Raw genomic sequence first — 24,352 nt, forward strand, 5'->3', positions numbered from 1 at the left:
TATTATATATCTCTATGATAAGTAGAAGAGAATATCTCAAATGCCAGCACAGCTCAGAAGACATTCCCAGCACAAGAAGGATGTGGAGCTGCCAGAGTGAGTTCAGAGGAGGTCATGAAGATGCTCCGATGGCTGGAGCCCCTCTGCTTTGGAGACAGGCTGGAAGAGCTGGGGGTGTTCAGCCTGGAGAAAAGGCGGCTCCAAGGAGACCTTAGAGCCCCTTCCAGTGCCTAAAGAGGCTCCAAGAGAGCTGGAGAAGGACTTTGGAAAAGGGGTAATGGCTTCCCACTGCCAGAGGCAGGATTAGATGGGATATTGGGAAGAAATTCTTCCCTGTGAGGGTGGGGAGGCACAGGTTGCCCAGAGAAGCTGTTGCTGCCCCATCCCTGGAAGTGTCCAAGGCTGGTTTGGAGGGGGCTTGGTGAAAGCTGGTCTAGTGGAAGGTGTCTAGGGGAGGTAGAACTGGATGATCTTTAAGGTCTCTTCCAACCCAAAGCAGTCTGTGACTCCACGATTTGCCTTTAATAACCAGATGGTCTGTTTAGTCCCCTGTCTAACATAGCAGAGAGACTGTTCCCGGGAAAAGCATGAGCATTTGGATGCCATAGGATCTCTCCTCATCCCTTCCCTCCTGGAAGAGCATCCCTCTGAAAACCATGCCCGGAAGAAGAGGCAGAAAACAGGAGACAGATCCAAGTAACCTGCTCCCAAGGCAGCTGAAAATCCCACAGGGTTGGAGCTGGGCTTCGCTGGACACACTGAGCCATCCCAGCACCCCTTTCTCATGCCCACCTCTCGTTCTCTTGCTTTTCAAATCGATGCCTGGCTGTTCACTACCTCCGCATCCCTGCCCATCCTGCTCTGGAGCCACAGCCCCTCTATGCCGCATTTGTTTTGCAACCTCCCCGGGTTCGTGGAGGGGACAGCGGCATCCTCCAAGGGCCAAAGCCCCACAGCGTGACCCCCTCTCCCGTCGGGTTGCCCCTGTCCCGCCGAGAAGACCCTCACACCGGGCACAGCTCCCTGAGGGAGCCGCAGCGGGAGCAGGACAGCAGGAGTGGAGCGCCGGACCCTCATTATATACCGCGCTCATGAATATTCATTAGAAAGGCGTGGTCTGCGCGGAGGCGGGACGCGCGAGCGCCGCGCTTATTACTATGAATGACGGCGCGCGCCCCCTCATGAATTATGCGGGATGGGCGTGGCCGCCGCGGCCCTTCAAAGTGTGGGAAGATGGCGGCGGCGGCGGCGGGCGCTGGCGGCAGGGCCGCGCTGCGGGGGCGGCGGCGGCGGGGGCGGCCCGCGGCCGAGGAGGAGCAGGACGGGGTGGTGCTGGCGGTGGCGGAGTGCCCGGTGTGCCGGCAGGCGCTGGCGGAGGCGGTGACGGTGACGCCGCCTTGCCGCCACTCGCTCTGCCTCGCCTGCTCCCAGCGCTGCCTGCAGGGCCCGGGCCTGTGCTGCCCGCTCTGCCGCAGCCGCCTCTCCACACGGGCCCGGCGGCAGCAGGCCGAGCCCGCAGCCACCACGGCGGCCGGAGGAGGAGGCGGGGAGCAGCGGCCGCCGGACCAAGGTGCGGCGGCGGCGGCACCTGCGCCCCCCCATCGCCGGGGCGGGGGGGCGCGGGGGGCCGGGGGCGTGGCCTGGGGCGCGATGAGTGCGCGGGGGCTCAGCCCCCGGGGCGCGGCCACGCGCGGGGCGTGCGATGAGTGTGCGGGGGCTCGGACCGAGGGAGGCGGCGCCACACGCGAGAAGTGCGACGAGTTTGCGGGGCTCAGACGGGCGGGGGGGGGATCCAGACACGGGAGGTGTGATGAGTTTGCGGAGGCTCAGCCCCCAGGGGGGAGTGGCCAGTACGGGAGGGGGCGGGAGGTGCGATGAGTTCCTGGGGGCTCAGGCCCGCCCCGAGTCCAGCGGAGCCAAACGTGGGAGGTGCGATGAGTTTGCGGGGGCTCAGGTGTCGTTCCCTCCCTCCCCCGCCGAGTCCTGCGGGGCCAAACGCAGGAGGTGCGTTGAGTTTGTGGGACTCAGCCGCCCCCCCTTCTGCCCCCCCGCCCCGAGTCCTGCGGGAGCGATCGCTGAGGGGGCGGCAGGGCTGAGCCCACCCCTCCTCTATGGCGTCAGGAGATGGAGTGGATGGATGGCGTCATCCCTGGAAGGGATGCCCGGACGAGGGGATGTTTCCCCACTTCGCCGGCCCCAGATCAGCAGCTCTACGCTCCCAAGTGCCCGTCGGGTCCCCTCTCCCTGGAAGGATGCGCCTGCTCCCTTGTTGGCATAAAATAATCCTGAGTTCCTGGCTTCTTGTCACGCGTTTCCTTCCTGCCTCCAAAGCCAGCTGCCTTCCTCAACTCCTGGAAAACTGCTCCCTGCGTTTCCTTCAAAATCCTCCTCTGAGCCGGCGGTGTTGCTTTCCCACTGGGAGCTGCTGGAGATGCCCACCTTGCTGCTGTGAGCTCTCAGAATGGGCCAGGATCTCTTGGTTGGGGGAGGTGATGCAGAGATCGGCCACCCAGGAGCAGTGCTGGGGGGAGCCCTCTGGAACAGACAAGGATTTAAGTTACAGATAAACATCCTTTTAGCTGGACCCGGAGCGTGTTCCTGGTCTCCCAGTTCATGCTTGTGTCAGCATCCTCTAATTGGCTGCGGGAAGAATTGGCAGGACGAGCTTAAACAGCTTAAATTGGTGGTTTGAACTAACCCTGCTAACCTGGAAGAGATTTAAGGAGCCTTTGCCTGGAAGGATTTGCAGAATCAATGAACAGCCGGGCTGCCCACAGGGAGCTGCGCCAAAGGGATGGGAGTGGTTCCTCTGGGAACTCCCCAAGTCAATCTCTGCTCCAAGGCAGTGCTGTCAGTCCTGCTTAAATGGACTTAGCTTGGTCCAGGCAGGCTTGGATGAGAGTATCCAGTTATGCTGCAGGAATGCTTGTGCAGTGTCTTGTTTGGGGTTTTTTTTAAGAGGAATTAGTTTTAATTCTCTACTTGTCCTGGATTTTGGGTAGGATAAGGGGGAATGGCTTCCCACTGCCAGAGGGCAGGGTTAGATGAGATATTGGGCTGAAATGCTTCTCTGTGAGGGTGGTGAGGCCTGGCACAGGTTGCCCAGAGAAGCTGTGGCTGCCCCATCTGTGGAAGTGTTCAAGGAGCAACATGGTTTAGTGGAAGCTGTGGCTGCCCCATCTCTGGAAGTGTTCAAGGAGCAACGTGGTTTAGTGGAAGCTGTCCCTGCTCATGGCACTGGATTGGAACATGATGAGCTTTATGGTCCTTTCCAATCCAAACCATTCCATGATTCTATTTTGCAGTAAGGCACAGAGTAATTGTCTTGCTTGTCATTTTCTTGGGCTCTAAATTGTGCTCATAGTGTGGGAATCAAAGGCAGATGATCCATTGGAAACGGGGACCTCCTTCTTGCAGGGAGAGAGCAGTTGAAGTGGTTTATCCTGGCATTAGTGAGGCTGATCGGAGGATCCCCACGTAGCTGAGCCTGGCAGGGAGAGCCAAGCCCTGCTCAAAGCAGAGTCAGCAGGAATGTGTCCAGGTGGGTTAGTACCATCCCCAAGAGACTCTGTGGCCTCCCTGGACAACCTGTACCGATGCTTGACCCACTTTTTTACAAAAGTGATTTTTCTATGTTCAGTCAACTTCTTTTATTTTAATTTGTGCCCATTTCCTCCTGTTCCGTTACCACGGAGAAGAGCCTGGCTCTGTCTTCTCCGCTTGTCATTTAAAACATTGGTGAGATCCCTCTGAGCCTTCTCCAGGGTGAACAGTCCCAGATCTCTCAGCCTTCCCTTATGCCATATAATCCAGTCATTTGGCCCTTCATGGGTCAGTATAAACAACACTGCTGCTCTCCACTCATCCTCTGAGATGGAAGATATTGATTAAGCCTGCCTTCCTTTCCATACATCCAGCACCACTTCCCACCCTGTCTGGAAGTGGTGTCCAGGAATAGTTTTTTCCTGGGGATCAAAATGGGGCTGTCCCTGTCATTCCTCCTCCTGGCCCTGTTTGAAGGGAGGCGTGACATTTGCTTTCTTCCAGGCCTCACAAACCTCTCCTGATCACCATGACCTGATCAATGTATATCATTTATATATCAATGTATGTAGGTCCCTGAGAGAAAGACTTACAGAGCCCAGCTCATCCTAGTGGTGCCCAGTGACAGGACAGGAGGCAATGGGCACAAACTGAAACACAACAAGACCATAAGAAAAAATGGGTGACCAAGGACCAGCGCAAGATTGCCAGGTGAAGTTTCCATCCTTGGAGATTGTCAAAATTGGACATGGACCTGGCCAGCCTGCTCCTGGTGACCCTGCTTGAGCAGAAGGGTTGCATGCCCAGGGGTCTTTGCCAACCTGAATTATTCTGTGAATTCTGTTATGAAGCACTGATTAAGCTTATATTAAAACAGTTGCTTGTTGAAAGTCTTGGAAGGCAGAGAGGAGCAGCAGATGGGAGGCTTGGAGACCATGTGTGTGAGGATTCAGCAGGCCAAGGAGAAGGAACAGAACATGTTTGCAGGGAAGTGCTCAGCCTGATTTGTAAGAAAATAAGTACATTCACATTTCATAGAGTCACAGAATCGTTTAGGTTGGAAAAGCCCTCCAAGACCATTTAGTGCCCCGTTCCCCCAGTACTGCCAAGGCCAACACTAACCCATGTCCCCAAGTGCCACATCCATACAGCTTTTAAATCCCTCCAGGGCTGGGGACTCCACCAGTGCCCACAGTCTGTTCCAATGCCTGACCACCCTTTCAGTGAAGAAATTTTGCCCAGTATCCAACCTAAGCTTCCCTGGCACAACTTGAGGCTGCTTCCAAGGAAGATGGGGTATCTTATTAATCAAGAAAAAAGAAAAGAGTCTTGTGAAGAAGGACAAACAGATGAGATCGTGGCTGTGTCTTCTCAGCAGGCACAAGGCCAAACTTCAGGATCAGATACCCATCTGCACTGATAGGTTTTTGCCTGTCAACTCTGACATTACCATCTCAGATTATAGATGATGTCAGAGAGCTTGGAAAATTGCTGAAGAACAAATGTTGTCATGTGAACTGGGAAACAGAAATGCAGTTTTCCAAGGAAAGGGCTTGATGAGATGGTGAAGAGCTTTAGACTCCTAAAATGAAAGTGGTCTAGGAGTGAGAGAATAAATCATCATAAATCAACCTAGATGGTTTGGGTTAGAAGGGACCTCAAAGCACATCCAGTTCCACCCCCTGCCATGGGCAGGGACACCTTCCACTAGACCAGGTTGCTCCAAGCCCTGTCCAACCTGGCCTTGAGAACTTCCAGGGATGGGGCACCCACAGCTTCTCTGAGCAACCTGTGCCAGGGCCTCACCACCCTCACAGGGAGGAATTTCTTCCCAATATCCCATCTAATCCTGCCTTCTGGCAGTTGGAAGCTATTCCCCCTTCTCCTGTCACTTAGTGATGATCCATGTGGGTCCCTTCCAACTCCGGATATTCCATCTGCCCATGTAGAAAGTCACTCTCCTTCTTTTTTTACAAGCTTCCTTTAAGTACTGAAGGGCTGCAATAAATGACTAGTTATACAACAGACCCCTAGGTGGTTTTGGGAGGGACAGGGAAGTTCTGCTCCCTGTGGTGAGGTAGGATTGGGTGTACCCAAACCATTCCTCACAGACATCCCAAATCTCTCATCCATACCCAGACAGCAGGATGGGATCCCACCTTTGCTTCAGCATCTGAACACTTGGAAAATTTAACATCTAATCAAAATCTCCCTTATTACAAAGGCAGCTGATTTCTTTTGTTTCTTTTCTGCACAACAATTAATAACTGATGCTCATAGAAGGGTGTTTTTGCCAAACTTTTAACATGACTTCCCCCTCCTTCTTCAAAGTCTTTTTTTGGCTGTGGTTTCCCTCTTTCCCCACTGGCCCAGACCAGTCTAGTTCTGGAGCATTTCCTGGTGATTCCTTAATTTCCTGTTGTTTCTGTTGTTCTGTAGCCTGTCACCAGTTGTGTTTTATCTCAAGGCCACAGTGTTTGGAAGTGGTAATCCTGATGAAGCTTTTCCCTGCCTTGGGAAAAACAGTGATTTGCCCCCTATATCAAACTGATTAAAGCCAACACCACTTCTTTTTTTAATCTACCATTCAAGCTGTTAATGAAGAGAGTGATTAGGACCTGACCCAGTGGCCAGTGTGAGAGCCTGTCCTGGCATGGCAGTGGATCGTTAACTCCTGGAAAATAATTGTCCAGCTAGTTGTGCCTCCATCTGAATAGTGCTTATACCTACAGTAGGGGGTTTTTTTCTCACTGTGCTTCTAAATGTTTTTTAAATGTTCTTCCCAATTAAAACAACAAAATACTGGTTCCATTGAGACCTTAGAGCCCCTTCCAGAGCCTGAAAGGGCTCCAAGAGGACTGGAGAGGGACTTCAGACAAGGGCCTGGAGTGCCAGGACAAGGGGGAATGGCTTCGCACTACCAAAGGGGAGGATTAGATGGGATATTGGGAAAGAATTCTTCCCTATGAGGGTGGTGAGGACCTGGGCACAAATTGCCCAGAGAAGCTGTGGGTGCCCCATCCCTGGAAGAAGGCCAGGTTTGGAGCAGCGTGGTCTAGTGGAAGGTGTCCCTGCCCATGGCAGGGATGGGCTGGATGGGCTTTAAGTCCCTCTCAATCCAAACCATTCCATAATTCTGTGTAAATCTGTTGGAAAGCTTTATCTCGGCTATTGGCATATCTTCATATCATTTAGTTAAACTACTTCTCTTGGAAAACTGTTTCCAAACCTCTCTGTACTCACAAAATTTCTTGGTTTGCATTTTGAAAACATTTTAAAATTTCACCTTCAGCTGCAAGTGTAAACACTGACTGCTGGGAGTTAAAAGGGAAAATAGTGAAAACCTCAAGGATTTTTTTTTATCCCTGACAGGAGTAAAGGGGAGAAGGAAGCTACAAAGTCTGCTGAAAGTTTCCTTGGAAGCTGGGGGTGAGGAGATTCACTCCTGCTCATGGCACAGCTTTGACTTGCCAAATGACATCAGATTGGCAAAACTCAGGAGCCTCTGAATGACAGACAAGGCTCTGAGTCGAGTTCAGCTTTACTTTTATCCAACCCATGGTGCTGAACTTGCCAGATGGAGGTTTCTGGATCTTTTGCCAGTAAATATAAAATGTGCTGGTCAGGAGTGCGGCTCCACAGAGACAGTGTGTAAGGCACACTTCCAACCTGGAAAGGACGGAGTCAGAGGGGATTTAGGCTGTCAGATGCCTCTCATAAAGAAAACCAGCATTAAATAATTAGAAAATCTGTTGTCCTCTCAAATAGTGCAGAAATCAATTGTTTTTTCCAAGGCTGAACACAATAGGATGAAACCCTTGTCTCCCAGGATAAAAGAGCAGGATCCCAGGTCTGATCCTGTTTTGGTGCTCTTACCTGGGCTTGGAAGGAGCATCCCAGTGCCAGCCTTCCCAGCAGCCCTTCAGAAACCGTTTCCTCTCAAGATCACTTAATCTTGAGCTACAGATGAGCTACTGTGGTCCCTTCCAACCTGACCCATTCTTGGATTCTGTGGAATGCAGATATGTAGCTATGCATACATTTTTGATTCTGTCTTCTACAGAGTTGGACCCAACTATAAAATATTCAAGTTGGTGCATAAAGACTATGGATAAAATTGCCTCCCTTGAGCTAAACCAGCACAACTTTACAAATAACTGTTATCCCATTATTTAAAATCTCTTCTGGCTTGGCTTGCTGAACCCACGTGAGCAATGGGACAGTTGACATGGCTCCTCTTTCCAGTTGTATGTTTCCCTGAGGGGGAAAAAAATCCACCTTTTTAGCTCTGCAGACAAGGTCTGAGACAAGCTTTAAAGATTGAGGAGTAATTGAAGTTTGCTGCAGGGGAGTTAGATTCCTGTTGCCTTCAGGACCATTCCAGTGGAAATTCAGCTTGATAAAGTTCACAAAGAACTGGAACTGCTCAAGGACACAATTGGAAAAACATTTGGGGAAACCAGTGGAAGGTTTCCAGCATGGCAGGAACAAGGAATGCAGCCTGGCCTTCCCAGCACTACCTCTGCTTGGGATTTTTATCCCACATGTTCAGACATTTGGGAAATTTCCTTTAAAAACAAGCCTGGCTCTTGTAGGTGTACAAGGAAGAGGAAATAGCAACTTTTTTATTTTAAAAAAAAGCACTGTATAATCTATGTGCTTGATGTTTGCTTGCATGAGATTATTTTTCTCCTTTCTGAAGGAAATATTAAAGAAATACTCTGTGATTTGTTCAGCATTCCCATCTCCAGAGGCTACAGAATTTGAACTCACCCTCACTGGGAGGAACTCAAGTTACAGGACTCCTCTGTAAGATAAAAGCAAACCAGTGGAAAGCAGGACAAGTGAAAACAGGCTTTAGTCAGTGTTTAAATGGCATGTGTGGGCACCAGGGCTGTGACCTGTCCCCAGGGAGGATGCCCAGCGGGAGAGTCGGCAGCAGGTCACTGGGTGTTTGATTCATTCCCCCTGCTGTGAACCTTTCATTTTGGGCCAAGTAAAAATGCTTCCTAAATAAAGGAAGTCCTGTGAGGAGCAGCTGAGGCAGCTGGGGGTCTCAGCCTGGAGAAAAGGAGGATCAGGGGGGACCTTTTCACTCTCTCCAACTCCCTGGCAGGAGGGTGGAGCCAGGTGGGAGTCGGGAAAAAGTGACAGGAGGAGAGGACACAGCCTCAAGCTGCACCAGCGGAGGTTCACATTGGACATCAGGAGTTTTTCATGGAAAGGGTCGTTCACTGGAAGGGGCTGCCCAAGGAGGTGGTGGAGCCCCATCCCTGGAGGTGTCCAAGGAACAACTGGATGTGGCACTCAGTGCTGTAGTCTGGTTGACAAGGTGGGGATCAGTCACAGATTGGATTCTTGGAGGTCTTTTCCAACCTAAATGGTTCTGTGAATTTCTGAAATCGTGATGGAGCTGCTGGTTTATATCCTTTAATTTTAGCAAGCTGGAAGAAGGAAATACCCCTGATGTTTCCTCCGTGCTCGTACCTGTTCCATCCTGACCATAGCACATTGGAATGATGGGCTGTCCTGCACCCTGCCTGGAATACTGATACAGATTGAGCCAGGATTGTTGTCCAGGGCTTGTTTTATTCCTGTTATTCCCTTTTCCATGCAAGCTCCTCCAACTGTAGTGCAACTTGCCCAGACTTGCACTGCTCAGAAGTGGGAGGGAGCTTTGTGGCCGATAGAAGGAAGAGAGTCCTTTGGGAATAACAGACTCCACGAGGTTAAACTATAACCCTGTGCCAGTAGGCTTTTGGTTCCTGAATTCCCGAGGGGGAAGGGAGGAAGCGGGAGCAGGATGGGGAATTCCTGCCAGACAGAGTGAAATATTGACCTCGGGGAATGAATTGCAAGTGGAAAAAAGGCTGTGCTTACTCCAGATCAGTGGGACAACACCGCAAACAGCTGGAAGGGGATGTGGAGGGGAAAAAACGGTGTTTATCCAGAAAATAGGGAGCATTCCCGATGCATTGATGTCAATGGAAGAAGGGCAGGAATGTGAATTGAGGGGTTTGTGCTGCAGCTGTCAGCCTGTGTGCCTTGGGTGTCTGGGAGTAGGAGCTTAAAGCCTGAGTTTATTCCTAGACTTCAGGTTCCCTGTGCTTAAAGCCTGGATTTGTTTCTGGGACTTACTCCCTGTGCTTAAAGCCTGAGTTTATTCCTAAGACCCAGATTCCCTGTGATATCACCAGGCTGTTACTTCACCTCTGTGTTTACATCATCCCAGTACTCCTCTGATTGCTTAACTGCTTGTCAAGGACTCTTGAGAGTCTCCAAGGAAACTCTGGAAGTGCAAAGTGGGATTGCTTGGCCACCCTCCTCCTGATGTTCCTGCATGTTAAACAGCGCTCTGATAGCAGTGGTGGAATGTAAACATCTGGAGTTGGAAAAAGTGCTGCAGAACCTCTTGTGCAGCCCATGGAGATCTCACACTTTTAGGGAAATAATGGCCAACACCATTATCCTGCACTAAAAAGTGTTTCCTTTCTTTTTTTCCCTTCTCTTTCCAGATTTTATATTCAGAGCACCCATTAAATTAAGCAAACCAGGGGAACTCCGAGAAGAATATGAAAGCCAGCTAAGGAAGGTCAGTATTCTGGGTAATTGTGTATTTTCTTCCAGGAGAACTTGGATTTCCTGCAAGAATGCCATCCTGTAGAGAAACCTGAAGGGCTCTTTATTCCTGCTCTGTAACAAAAGTCATTTATTCCCTTTATGCTGTTCAGCCACTTCAGGAAATGGCTGTAATTGAGCATTTAGAAACCAAATTTTGCTGTCTTAGTCTGTCTTCCAGAACATGGAAATGTACCTTCCTTGGAGCAACTGGTTGTGGATGTAATTCCATAAACACTTTTGCAGCATATCTCCTGCAATAACATCCTTCTCCTCAGAAACAAACTATTCCAAACCAGAGCTCTTTTTTTATTTTTAGGCAAGGAAAAAATGTCATTTGAAGGTCAAAAAAATGATAAGGGAAGAAAAGCTTTTCAGCTGGTGTGCAGTTAAAGTCCGTGAAAATATTTTCTCCATTTAAAAAGGGATTTTTGATCTCTGTGATGTCTTTTCCCTTGAGATGGGTCCAACCCTTAATTGATTATTCTACCTGCTGGGGAAAAGGAACACAGGGGGTTTTTCATTGTTGAATTTTCTTTGGGTTTTCGCTTGAAAATATCAACAAGAGTAGAAAGGGCTGGGAAGCTGAGTTAGGAAAACAGCCTTGTCTGAGTAGGAAAATACTGTTTAGGTGATATTTAAGGTAAATAACTAGTCTGAGAAATGCATCTGTGTGAGGAGACAGTTAAAAAGTGTGGAAGGGGCTTCCCTCCTGCTTCCACTCATGTGGAATTAGCAGTGGCACTGATGGGAAATGTCACTGCAGGTTTTTAGGGTAACTTTGGCTGACTGTTTCATTAACTGATATTAAGAATTGCAGACTCTTCTCCCATCCAGGTGACTTGGCAGGAAGGGAAGGAAACTTTGTGTGCAAAGTTGTGGGACCTGTGGCATTTTCAGCAATGATGAGACACTTTGTTGAGGAGCGGTTGGGTCTGGGCAACAGTGTCAGACTTTAAGTGCACAGGAATCTTACTGCTATAAAAATCTAATTAATTAAATAATTTAAATGTGCATCACTGTATTTTTCACTGTAATCTTTAAGATGAGTTGACTCAGGGCATCTTTGGCTTAAAGATGAAGAAATAAGGGGTTTTGTATAGGTATTAACGGGTGATATAAAGATCCCTTGCAATGCCTTCAAGGAAGCTGTAGAGGGACTTTTCATAAGGAATTAGTGACAAGACAAGGAGGAGTGGCTTCCCACTACCAGAGAGCAGGATTAGATGGGATATTGGGGAAGAAATTCCTCACTGTGAGGGTGGTAAGGCCCTGGCACAGGTTGCCCAGAGCAGCTTTGGCTGTTCCATCCCTGGAAGTGTTCAAGGCCAGGTTGGATGGGGTTTGGAGCAACCTGGTCTAGTGGAAGGTGTCCCTGCCCATGGCAGGGGGTGGAACTGGATGGTCTTTAAAGTCCTTTCCAACCCAAACCATTCTGGGATTCTGTGAGGCATATCTGGATCTTCTGGAAGGATTAAACCATCTTCTCTCCCATGATCTATGAACCTTTTATAGGAGCGTTGCAAAAAGATACAGTGTGCAGTTCAGTGCCAACACCTCTGCCTTCCCCACCAGTCACAAAGAAATATTTTAACTACTTTCTGGCATTTTGGGCCTGTTTTTGTCTCATTCCTGTGACTGTTGTTGGTTATCAAGGGTTTCTTGGTGTATCTGAACTTCTGAATTAGGCAGGAAGAGAACTCGGGTCCGGGAATCTAAGCTTTTCCTGATTGAGAAAAGCACAAGCTCTCATCTTAGCTCCCCCTGCCTGTGGAATGGGGATAACCCAAGCTGGATTTCCCAAGAAAGGGAGAGGAGCATTTCAAATCGTTTTTACTCATCCCAGATGCGACTTGTTTTCTAAATCTGACAGTCTGTGGAGTGAAGAGAAGATACCAAGTGTGCATTTGCCAAACTTTTGGAAATAAATATTAATATCAGGAATGATGGTCCTAAAATGGCTGTTTCTTACGCAGAAAATTATCACTTGTACGGCATTTTTCCCCTGCAGTTCCAGTGCCCAAAACGGCTACAAACAAGTTAAAATGCATTTTCTGGTAATACTGGAATGCTACTTGGATAACTTTCTCCCAGGGTAGATGTTTCACACCACATTGTTTCAGTTTCTCGTCCTCGTGTCCCAGCACATTTGTATGTGCTAGCATTTGTAAAAAAATTCTCTGGGAGATAGTTTACACAAGGCTACTTAATTTTTATTTTTTTTTTTAATTCATAGATTTTATCATTAGAGGTTCTTTTGTGTGCAGCCTGAATTCTGGACCTAAATTCTTTTTTGTGTCCCTTGATTAGGATCCTGTTGTTGTCTTTTTGACTGATCACCATCAGCAAAGCATGTGCTGGCACCTCACATAATGTATTTGCCCAAAATCCTTAAATATTTCTGTATGATATTACATATGTTTGTGGCTTTAGATTTAGGAATTTAGTATAATTTTATAATTTAGCCAAAAAAGTGAGTATTTCCATATAATTTTCTTCAAGGTGAGAAGTAGGAAACGGACACCGAGTGTTGGGTAGTATTTCAGCTGCCCAAAAAAAGTCATCTTTATGATAAATCTTGATGTGAATTTTTCAGATACTTCAAGAAAGGCTCCTTAAAGAACAGAAATACTGTTGATTTACAGCAGACTATTCCTCATGCCTCATCGTGTGGCCACAATCCGTGTTAATCAGACACTGTGTTGTAGTTATTGCCTGAGATTATTAATAGATAAGGAATTTAAAGACACATCTTCAAACAACTCCAAGCAGGAAGTCAAATCAGTCTTTGCAAACATTTGCTCAACACCCACAATCAGCCAAACAGTGGAGTTTTTCCTGGTTTCTGTCTACCTTGTTCCTCCTACCTCATCTCTGGGAGCTCGGACTCAGTAGGATTCAGGTCTTTTCCAGCTTCAAAATCATGATGTGCTTTTCACGTAATGACTCAAGAACTCTGTTTTCTTTGTTGTCCACATGTCCATGATTTTGGGATTTTTCCATCCTTCAGCAGAGAAGAAAAAGTGTAAATATTTTGCGAAGAGTAAGGAGTTTTTGCAAGTTGTTACCTTTATGAGTAGAGGGCAATGTAACACAGCAGCTTCTGAAGCACCTGAGATGCCCACGCTCAAATATGAGGAAGAACACAAGGATTTGAATTCCTTGTGCTGTGGTTCATCCGTGTAATGAGGATGTGTCAGTCAAAGGTCCAGCTGCTTGTCCCAGACAAGGGTAACTTATCCACAGAGGTTGGATGGAGGAAGGAGGATCTGTTCTATTTACGGGTATATGTAGACTATTCATGGCCTGTGTCAAAGTGCCTTTGTTGTTTTAAAAAGAAGATAAAATCCCTAATATTTGTGTCAAAAACACAAATGTGTTGTAGAAACAAACCAATCTTCACAGTATTATGAGAGAGAGGCAGTGGCTGTGCCCTAGAGTAGGGAAATGAAGGCACAAAATTTAATGCTGTGACCAGATTCTTGGTCTTGCCAATTTGTGTGGAGGACTTCAAACATTATAAATATCTCATTTTTCATTGTTTCCAGCTGAGAGAAGAAAAACTACAAGAAGAAAAGGCATCTGAGGAGCTGATTCACAAGTTCGTTGTAGATGACATGGATGTAGGGAAAAGAAAAACAGAGGAACAGCAGAAAAAGGACGAATCTGTCGTGCTGAAAGTGAACCAAGAGTGTGTAAGTAAGCTTGTGCTTCTCCTTCCTATCCACATATCCAGAGCTTTCATCCTTTGTCTTTCCAGGATTATTTGATTGACCCTTTATAGCCCCTGAAGGCTGTGAGCTAACAGATTATAAAGATCCATGTTGATGACTGCAGATGTTCTTCCAGAGGTTTCTGTGCCCCCTTTTACCCACCAACACATGACTCTTCCAAACATGGCAGATAAATCTCTGCTTTGGGAGGATCCTTGTGCCCTTCCATGAACATTTCCCCAGGAATCTTCTGCACAATTCTGAAGTTCAACACATTCTTCAGGCTGAGTCTTGCCTGTTTCCCATTTCAGTTGGGAGGCTCTGTAGGAAATGCTCTTAAAATTTCAGTTTGATGGGCTGATCTGTGGGGGCTGAGTAATGAACACCCTGTAGTAATTTTCCCACCCTGTAGGATTTTCCCACATTTTCTTGACCAGTAAATTAAGTTTATTCAATGACTATACATAGGAGCTGTGTGCTTATTTTTGCATTATTTATGCTTTATGTCCTCTCGGTACAATCGGAAATGAGGGCTTTGGGGATCTTTAACACCTTTGCAAGAAAGAGCTTTATTTTCCAAGTTATTCTCTTTGTTGTACATGTCAGTTAACTCTTCCTTGATTGACTTCAGTTTCCTGAACGTCTCTCGGATTCAGAGAATGAAGAACCATTCCAGGGCAAGCAAACGCATCGGTCGGCTTTCGTTTCCAAGACCTCCTTTGCTTTCCTTTCAGGGTAAGATGCTGAGACTTTATTCAGTGTCCCTTAAAGATGTTCTTTCAACTTGTTCTAAACACACCTGAGATGCTTTAATTCAAATGGTTGTTTCAATCCAAAATAAGTGATTTTTTTTTTTCTGGAATTTTAGAGCAGACTCATTGTTAGGACATGGTGTCCATCTGCTTACTTCCTCCCTGTTGTAAAATCCAGGGGATCAAAGAAGTTAGTGTTCATTCCATGAAGCAGAAAAATCATTGCCTGTAGATTTAAATCATTAGTCAGGAATCAGAATCCTGTGGGATGAACTCAGGAGTGCTGAGCACAGACATGAAGAGAGACCATCAGCCCCAGACGCCTTTTTCCCTGGAAAGCTGTTGCTTGACCCAGTGGAAGCAGCTGAGTAACCAACTGTGTCTCCACATGAGAAGCAAAGGGTTTCCACGGCTTCATCATTAGCTCTGACCTCAGTTAATTATGAGCCATGGGTGGAGGTGTCCATGTATTTAGTAGGGAGCCCATGAACACAATCCAGGATTCCTGGATCCCTTTCCCAGAGGGCGTAGGAGGTATCTCTTACAGTCAGGTGCTGCCAAGGCTGATGTCTCTCCCAACAGCTGCCAGGGTTGTTGAGCTGATTGTCCCTAAGGCCATGAACAGTCCTGTTTCCACCCATCTGCTTTTCAGGAATTTAACTGCCAAGCTGGAGAGGAGTCGGAGCTGCAACGACACCATTCAGGAGAGATCCAAGAGCAGGCAGAGATCAGCCCCAGCCAACAAAACAAAGGTACAGGCAGCATCTGGGAACAGGTCGTGGTATGTAAATGTTCTTATCTGAGGTTACACAGCACCAGTAGTCTGGAGATATAAAACATGGGGTTTGTGGTGCTGTGTTATTGCCATGGGGCCAGTGACTTCCTAGTATAAACCTGATGGGTTGCTAAGCAGAAAAGCAGAGTTCTTGGAGGCTAATTGGAAGGATTGTCATCAGCCTTTTGTTTTGTGATTCATTTTCTTTTCAAGGTTGAATCCACAGCCAGTGAAAGAAAAATCGTATAGAATTTTAGGAAAATAATCCTTTCTTCCTTTCCCTTTCTCTCTAAAGCTGTTTAAACTAGCAAAAGTTTTCCTGATGTCAGAATATGTTCTTTGGCACTTCCATGCTATGGGAAGAGATTCTTAGGATCGTAGAATGGTTTGGGTTGGATGCTTGGATGGGACCTTAAAGCTCATCCAGTTCCACCCCCTGGCATGGACAGGGTCACCTTCTAGTTGCTCCAAGCCCCATCCAACCTGGTTTGAGCAAGATGATCTTTAAGGTCCCTTCCAACCCAAACCATCTTGTGATTTTGCCATTGGAAGGGTTGTCACTTGCAGCCAGAACAGCTCTTGCACTGAGATAAATTTGAGACCCAAATCGGGCTGGGTCCGGTGCGTCCTGCTCATGTCCCATATTGACCATGGAAGGTGATGTGTCCAGAGAGCACAGTAACCTCAGGTTCTCCTGTTTTCCTCTCACATTCTTGTCCTTCTGCTCCGTGACCAATATCCTGGGTGCTCTGTGTTGCCTTTCAGGTGCTGCCCGTGACTGGCACGTCGACACCGCTGGTCGGGGTCCTGTCGTCCACCCAGAACAACCGCTGCCTCTCGGCCCCTGACCTGACGGCAGAGAAGCGCCTGGTCCTCACGGCCGTGTCGTCCCTCTCGGCCCTGCACAAGCCAGAGCGATCCATCAGCCCAGAGAGCAATGACAGCATCTCTGAAGAGCTCAACCACTTCAAGCCCATTGTCTGCTCCCCGTGTACTCCTCCGAAGAGGCTTCCTGACGGCAGAGTCCTGAGCCCTCTCATCATCAAATCCACGCCGAGGAACCTGAACCGGAGCCTGCAGAAGCCAACCACCTACGAGGCCAGTCCAAGAATACTGAAAAAATGGGAGCAGATATTTCAGGAGCGTCAGATCAAAAAGACTCTCTCTAAAGCGACCCTCACATCCCTGGCTGCAGAGCCTGTGGAAGACATTACGGTTCCTGACATCACCAACTCCAGCACTTGCACTAAAGAGCAGCCACAAGTGCAGGATGACCGCCTTCCACCTGACACAATGGGAGAGCCTCAGCCCAAGCTGGATTCCTTCCCTTCCATCAGTGAAATGAAGCTGGGAAGAGGGAGTGAGAAGAACAAGGGTTCACAGGCCTTAACAAGAGGTGACAGCGCTGCCGAAGTAGATGTGAGATCAAATGTAACCTCCTTGAACACACGAGTGTCTGAAGGCCCTGACCTAAAACTCATGGACAAATCCTGTCTTAGTCTTGGCCCGAAAATGCTGAGCGTGGGCGTTGGCACGACGCTGCCTGACAGCAGCACACTCGGAGTCCCTGCCAAGGCACCGGCGAAAAAGCAGCTGAAATACCTGAACAACAGCAAGTTGATGAACGTGCAGAACAGCACCTGCAATTCCGTCGGGAACATCATCACGGAACAGCCGCCGCTCCTGAGGCGGGGCCGGAAGAGATGCTGCAAAACAAAGCACTTGGAGCACAACGGCTCCGTCAAGAGACTGAGGCACACAGCAGGGGAGGTGCCTCCAGAGGTGCGGGAGAGGGAGCAGAAGCTCCAGCAGGAGGAGGAGGACAGGAGGTTGGCCCTGCACCTCCAGCGGATTTTCGACAGCGAGAACAGGACAGTGGACAGGCGGAAAGTCCGAGTGGATCGGTACCTGCTGCGCTCCAAGAGCACTCTGGGAGCCAAGTAGCACTGGTGGGCCATGCTGCCTTTCTAGAGGACGATGAGGTTTATCAGATTGTCTTATAGGAGAACTATTTTTTGCCCTACTTCCACCCACACCATTGTTTTCTCGTTCCAGTGGTAAGGCGTTCGTAGGTCCAGTTCGGAGAGAAGCCAGAGTCCTTTCAGATTTGAAAAAAAAAACAGGAGAGAATGAGGAGAGAAAATATTTTCTGGTCCCATTGGTCTGAAGGTTTTGTTATCCCTGTGAATACACTGCAAGGCCTCCACCTGCACGTGGGTTCCCCAGCCTGGAGGGTTGTGAACATGGGGTACGAGGTAAGGACCTCGTCCATCCCTTGCCAAGGGAAATCTGAGCTCTGCTCATAGAAATTAGGTTTGTTCTGTCTTACAGTCTTCTTCTCTCTGCCTGCCCAATTTTGTCCCTCAGACTGTGGAGTCAGGCCTTATCCATGTCAAACGACTTGAGGGCTGCTGGGGAGGGAGCCTGTTCCGTATTTCTCCAAGGAAATCCCAGAGCCCCCTGGAGTACTTAAAAATGAATGTATCTCACTGTCTGCACCAGCAGTACAGACTATATGTCACTTTCTTGAAGTAAAAAACCAAATGCAGTTAAAAAAAGAGACCTAAAATAAGGATTTTACCGAAAAGCCTTATAGGGACTTGTAATTCCATGTTAGTGCCAGGGCAGAGAGCTTGGGTGGAGCACTGGGCGCTGGGATCCAGGGAGCTTTTCTCTTAGTCCCTGCCTCTTCCAAGCCAGGAAGGTTTCCTGTTCTTCCCTCTAACACTGACGGAGGGGAAATGCCGACTGGGTGATTTTGTGAAGGACGTTCTCCCTGTTGACACGTACCCTCAGGATCTTGCATGGTTAAGAGCTCTCTTTCTAAGACCCGTTCTTACACGTCCCAGAGGAGGCATCCTGAGGGGTCTGACACATCCCTGTGCTCTTCAGGCACCCAATGGTTGGCTTTGGAGCTGGGATGGGAGACCAGCCTTCCAGAGGGCTTCCCCTGCTCTGAGCTCCCTGGCTCCAGGTCCAAACCACTAAAAAAGCTCAGGTGAGCAATGCACTAAAAATTCCCACTTCCAGGCATAAAATTGGGCCTGCGGCAGAGCTGGCCCAGAGCCTGGGCTTGGTGGAGTGTGTGTTCTCTGCCCAGATGTGGCCTCCCACCCTTTGAATGTTTGTAACACTCATCCATCCATTAACTCTGTGGATTATTTCCAGTAATGGAGCTCAAACAACACTATTTCACCTCGATCCTTGAAAGCTGCCTTGCAGAGTATTCACTGGGATCCTCAGAGCCCACAAGGATCTTTTTCCAGGGCGGAGCTGTGGCGTTCCCCACCAGCCCACCCATGTGCCAGATATTTTTGGGGATGAGCACAGTGCTGGGGCAAGCTTCTCCATGGATAGTGTGAAGGGAGGACACCCAGTGCACTAAAACAAACAGATCTGATCTAAAAGAACATTCGTTGCCCAATTTCCTCTATCTAAAAACAGTTTAATTGTCTCCCTCCATCTTAAAACGGTTAAAAAGAAAACAGGAACTGGTTTTCTTTTTCACTGCAAGGACCCTGGCAGGTTTTTTTTTTTCCCTAATTGAACTGGATTTTTTCAAAAAAAAAAAAAAAAAAAAAAAGGACAAAAAAAAAAGAAATCTTATATTTTAATGGATAAAATTTATATATTTTAAATACTATATTTCAAAAGATTGACACTTTTGTTTGGAGAAATCTTATAGCAATGATTCCATAATATATATCTGTATCTCTGGATCTCCTTGCCACCCAAACTACTGGATGGGTAAAGTTGTCCCCAGGACTGGTGAGACCTGGCCTGCTCTGTCTTCCCAGCATTCCAGGCCCTCTCAGAGCCTTGGGAGGTGTTGCTTGAATCAGGCGCTTTTGGCCCAAACTGAGTGCTGCTCCTCTTTCCAGCTGTGAATTAGAAGGAAATTGAGGAATTAGAGCCTTGGCCAGACCTGGAAGAGTAGCGTGGAGAGAAAGAGCGATGGCCTGGATCTGCCCTTGGAGTTCAGGAGGGAAAGCCACAGCTTTAACTCACAATCCATGTGGTTTCTCCCAACCTTTTGAGCTAAAGTATGCACTTCCCAAGTGCATTTAGATTTAGAATTATTTTTCCACACTTAATCCCTGGAGCCCCAGTCAGACTTCCTTAAAGTTTCCTTCTTTCTCGTGGCACTTCTTGTGTGGGTTCAGCCAGGCCTGGGCTGCCACACCACAAAAAATGCTAGATTTACATGCTGAATGTATCTTTTCTTTCCCCTCTTAAAACAGATTTCACAGCCCAATGCACCAGGACAGTGTCTTAAATATCTCCTTTTGAAAAGGTTTTATAAATATTTTGGGGGTTTGTGCGTTAATCTCCTCTTTCCAAATCTGAGCTGGGCAGGGAGGCATGCCTCAGCTGGAGTTTGTCCCCAGCCAAAAAAAGCTCCATGAGACCCCTCGTTCCCCTGGCTCCCCCCAAAACAGAGATCCCAACTCCCCAAGCATCACGCACAGGCTGTGGTATCCACATTTAAGGAGACCTTTATATGTGGAATCACAATCGTGGAAGGGTTGCAGCAGTGCGAAGCAGGATGAATGTTTTATTAATTTAACACTCTCAAAGCCTGTGTAAGCTTGCACAAAGGAAACAAAAATTGTAAATAATTACACTCAAAAGAGCAGGAGTTCCCAGCCTCTCCCATAAAAAGGTCAGGAATGGCACTACCTTTGCCAGAAATTCAGCCAGCTGAGGAGGAAAATACCTCTTGCAAGATGTGCAGAGGCCTGAGATGAAACCAAGTATTTATTCACACTTTAGGAAAGTCCTTTCTAACCCTCAGCCTTCCCTCTGGGATGAAGGCATCCTTTGTGGGAACATCCTCCCAGAATGTGAAGCCGGGGTTGGTTCCATGACTTGTGTCTGCCAAAGATGCCACTGACTCCGGAATGTTGCTTTCTAACACTCTGGAGCAATTTGCCTGGGAAAAGCCGCACGGAAAGGTCCGTGTTTAGAGCCAGCAAGATCAGATAAATGAAGGAAAAGTGCCAAAAGAGATCATACCAGGTGATTGTATGATGATGTTCTATATTGTCAGTATTTCTCTTCCAATGCTCTTGTACCTGCAGTGCACAGTAGTCAAGAAGTGTAGCTTGAGCAAGTATTTTCTCAATGAAAGCAAAGGGGGAGGTTGAAGCCTTAAAGACTCTCACTGATTTTAAAAACCAAGCCTTTAGCAATGCTCCGAGGGGAGAGACCCTCCGACAGCCCTGTCCTGTCTCCCAGGTGTCCAGCAAAAGCCTGACGAAGAGCTTATCCCGTGCATTAGGGGAAGCATTTCAGGAAAACCTGGACCATTTCACACCTGCGGGCAAAACTAACCACTGTCCACGATGAACATCCATGGATGGGAGCTGGGTAGAAGCACAGCACGGAAACTGGGATGATCCACACACCTGACACAAACTTTCCCCCTCCCCGTGTCTGGAAAACGCTGCAACTCATCCGCTCTAGAATTAGCTCTTCACTATGCAAATGGGAAAACCCTCAGCTGGGCACGGATTGGGATTTGCTGTCAAACTGTTCAAAACAAACCTAGATGTCGCTACACTTTTTTTTTTTTTTTCCAATAATGCTTTATATTGTGCTTTTCCATTTGTGGAAAAATTCCAATTGTGCTTTCGCATTCTCAGCTCGCCAGCAGAGCACTGGGCTGGTGACAAGACTTTCACGGTCATTTTGGGTCTCAGCTGAACCACCTGAATGTTTTCAAAAGGCACCGAAGGACCGTTGACTTGCATGTGTGAAATGTGTGAGTGGAATGACACGCAGGCAATCCCTCATGTTGTGGCTTCTGTTTGTTTGAAACAGAGTAAATCCTGCTTGTGAAACAACTGTCACAAACCAGAAACACGCCAACAAATAGCAAATGTGTACAAATAATGTTGTACGTTTTAACAGCAACCAGGACTTGGAGAGAGTGCAGGGCAGAGGCCAAGGTTCAAACAGAATAAAACCAGGTTCTGACAGTGAAATCCCTGTTTCTGCCAAAGTTGCTGTGCTTGGAGACAAGCAGGATCCTACTGCTGCTTGTGCCAAACGGGCGAGGTTATTGAGTAATCAGAGAGAATCATTTAGGTTGGAAGAGCCTTTCAAGATCATCCAGTCCAGCTGTTCCCCCAGTACTGCCAATCCCACCACTAAACCATGTCACCAAGTGTCACATCCACACAGCTTTTAAATTCCCCTAAGGATGGGGACTCACTACTGCCCTGGGCAGCCTGTGCCAGGGCTGGACAACCCCTTTGGGGAAGGAATTTTTCCTGTTATGTTTTGCAGGGGGAAAAAAATGGTGTAAGTGGGTATAATGACCTGTTTTTCATGTAGGGAAGCAGCTAGTGGGCAGTGAGCATCCTCCATTGCTTCCCATCGCTTGTCCCAGCCACTCTGATTCCAGTTTTTGGGCAGGGGTGGATGAGCACACTTTTATTTTCCAGGAACTGAGGAGCCCAGCAGCAAGCAGCCATGGTTTTCATGTGCTGTCCCTGCAGCTTTGTGGCTGTTTTGATGCTTCCAAGATGGAAGTCCCTGAAAACCTGAGATGAATCTTGTCCCAGATTTTCTAGGACAAGGTTGGATTTTCCAATTCAGTTTTCCTACTAGATTTTCTTACCTCAGGAGGGGGAAAATGGCTTGGCCATGTGGAATTGCTCCTCCTGCCTCCAGACCTGCCCTGGGGCTGGATTCCCTCTTTAGGAGGCCAGGGTTGTGAGCAGAGTGATGGGATGGCTCCTTGGATGGCTCAGCTCTCTTCCATCCCCACATGACAGGGATCCAGTTCTATCCTGGAACACACATGAAACACGGGAGCCTCAAAAGTAAAGGCACCAGCGATCCTGAGTAATTCCAAAGGGAAGGTAGATGTGCTGGGTTGTTTACTATTAGCTGCAAAAGGTGCCTTAATTTCTTGCCTCTCTTCCCTCCTCTCTTCCCCAGCCAGTGTAGGGAAAAGAGCACTCGGAAGTATCAGGTTCTGCTTGCACTGGGAGTTCCAGATGGAACCACCATTGGAGCTGGGATGGAGATAAAACATGGAAGATATCCAAGTCCTACTTCATGTCGGGGTAAACTCACTTTTACTCCAAGGCTGATCTCCCAACAGCTGGGTTTGAGGTGGGTTTAATCCAGCTGTGAATCCAAGGGACCCCAGCAGTAACTGTGTGCCATTTGCCCCTCTGTAGCCACAGCATCAGGGTCCAGCCTTGTGCTGGGATGAGGGCGTTCAGTCTTTGTCTTCCCTTCACGGACATCCAGGAGGCTGCCACAGTGGGAGCACACTCAGCCTCATCTTCATCATGGAATCACAGGCTGGTTTGTGTTGGGAGGGACCTTAAAGATCATCTGCTCCATCCCCCTGCTATGGGACACCTTCCACTAACCCAGGTGCTCCAAGCCCTGTCCAGCCTGGCTATGAACACTTCTAGGGATGGGGCAGTCATAGCTTCTCTGGGCAACCTGTGCCAGTGCCTTACCACTCTCACAGGGAAGAATTCCTTCCCAATATCTAATTTAAATCTCCCCTCTTAGAGTTTAAATTTATTACTGACCCTTGTCCCATACCTTTTATACCCCTCATCCCGTCTGGATACCTGTCATCTGCAGTAGGACACATTCAGGCTGTCCTTTCTTGGTTTCCAGCTCCGTGCTCTCCTTCTGAAGTGGCCGGTATTGCTGCCAGAGGGTGCTCAGGGACTTGTGCCTAAACCTCTCCCACTCCCTTTCCTCTCACATTGTGTGATTTCCTCCGGGAATGTCTTGGCAGAGCCAGGATGAGCCAGAACAAATTCCCACCTCCAGCTGGGAGCACTGGGAGCACCAGAGGAACACCAGAAAGTCTGTGCTGTCCCCAAACCCTACAGAGGGGCATGTGAATCACAAAATCCCATATTAAACTGAGGGAGCTGATCCACAGCCTTTCCCACTGCTGCTGCGCTGGGAACAAAGGATGGATTTGGGGCAGAGAAGGGAAAATGAGGAGAGCAACGGCCATTTCTCAAATGAGACCTGGAGATCAGCAAATGCCTGGGGCTGGAGCTGAGTTCCCAGGTTTGGCAGGAGGCTGTTTGCTTCCACTCAGTCCCATTCACAATTCCAAGGACACTAAATAGGGAAGCAGCTGAGTGAATCACAAAGATTTGGGGCTTCATTTGAATGTCTGCTCCGCACCAGCTGATGGAAGCAGCTGCCAGCCCCCAAATCCAGAGCCATCCCTGCCAGGTTCTCTCTCTCCAGCAAAAATGGGAGAGGCCCATGGAGACACTTGGGTCTGACAGATAAGGGTCTCCCAGAGACAAAACCTCTGGATATGGAAACCTTCCCGAGCAGAGCTGCAGGTACAAAGAGGCTCATTAATAACAGGCTGGAGCAGGGACAGGTGAAACCCCATCATTTGCTGTCACTGCAGGAAGATGCATCTGCCAGGATGTTGTCATTCCTTTAATGGAAAACTGATACCCTACATTGAAGCAGCTAAATTGGATCAGTCCAAGTGGATATCCAGCTCAGCATCTCCTTTCCAGCAGTGGAAAACAGCAGATTCCTTGGCATGGCAGCTCCACATGAAGGGTCTAATTAACAATGGATAAACAGCATCCTGTGGCGTGGCCAGATCTGTTGAAGATCATGGAATAGTTAGGGTTGGAAAAAATCTTCAAGGTCATCCAGTTCCCCCAGCACTGCCAAGGCCACGACTAACCCATGTCCCTAAGAGCCACATCCACACGGCTGTTAAATCCTTCCAGGGATGGGGACTGCAGACAGCTCTTTTGGAGTTGAACAGGGCTTGGAGCAACCTGGTCTAGTGTCCCTGCCCATAGAACCGGATGGGATTTAAGTTCCTTCCCAACCAAACCATTCCATGATTCCATTATTTGAACACCCCGGCCCCTACAGGAGTGACCGAGGAACGGACTACATTTCCCAGTGTGCCTCGCGGAGCG

The 24,352-nt window shown here is 48.3% G+C and overlaps 1 protein-coding gene across 1 annotated transcript; it reads left to right on the forward strand.

Annotated features, from left to right (window-relative positions):
* The first annotated feature begins 1,188 nt into the window (after nt 1–1,188).
* Nucleotides 1,189–21,388, forward strand: RNF169 (ring finger protein 169). Its single transcript, XM_017807875.1, has 6 exons — nt 1,189–1,570; nt 10,059–10,135; nt 13,710–13,856; nt 14,506–14,609; nt 15,279–15,378; nt 16,167–21,388. Exons 1-6 carry the CDS (start codon nt 1,189–1,191, stop codon nt 17,343–17,345), a joined length of 1,989 nt encoding a protein of 662 aa, XP_017663364.1. The 3' UTR covers nt 17,346–21,388.
* Nucleotides 21,389–24,352: the final 2,964 nt, after the last annotated feature.

Source organism: Lepidothrix coronata, unplaced genomic scaffold, assembly GCF_001604755.1.
Source record: "Lepidothrix coronata isolate B3197 unplaced genomic scaffold, Lepidothrix_coronata-1.0 Scaffold21, whole genome shotgun sequence".
Classification (NCBI taxonomy): domain Eukaryota; kingdom Metazoa; phylum Chordata; class Aves; order Passeriformes; family Pipridae; genus Lepidothrix; species Lepidothrix coronata.

Excerpts from the sequence above, each read along its gene's own strand:
- RNF169 (XM_017807875.1), top strand. The coding sequence starts at position 1,189 with ATGCGGGATGGGCGTGGCCGCCGCGGCCCTTCAAAGTGTGGGAAGATG. Across the intron at positions 1,571-10,058 it reads GCAGCGGCCGCCGGACCAAG|ATTTTATATTCAGAGCACCC; the intron begins GTGCGGCGGCGG and ends TTCTCTTTCCAG. Across the intron at positions 14,610-15,278 it reads TCCTTTGCTTTCCTTTCAGG|GAATTTAACTGCCAAGCTGG; the intron begins GTAAGATGCTGA and ends TCTGCTTTTCAG.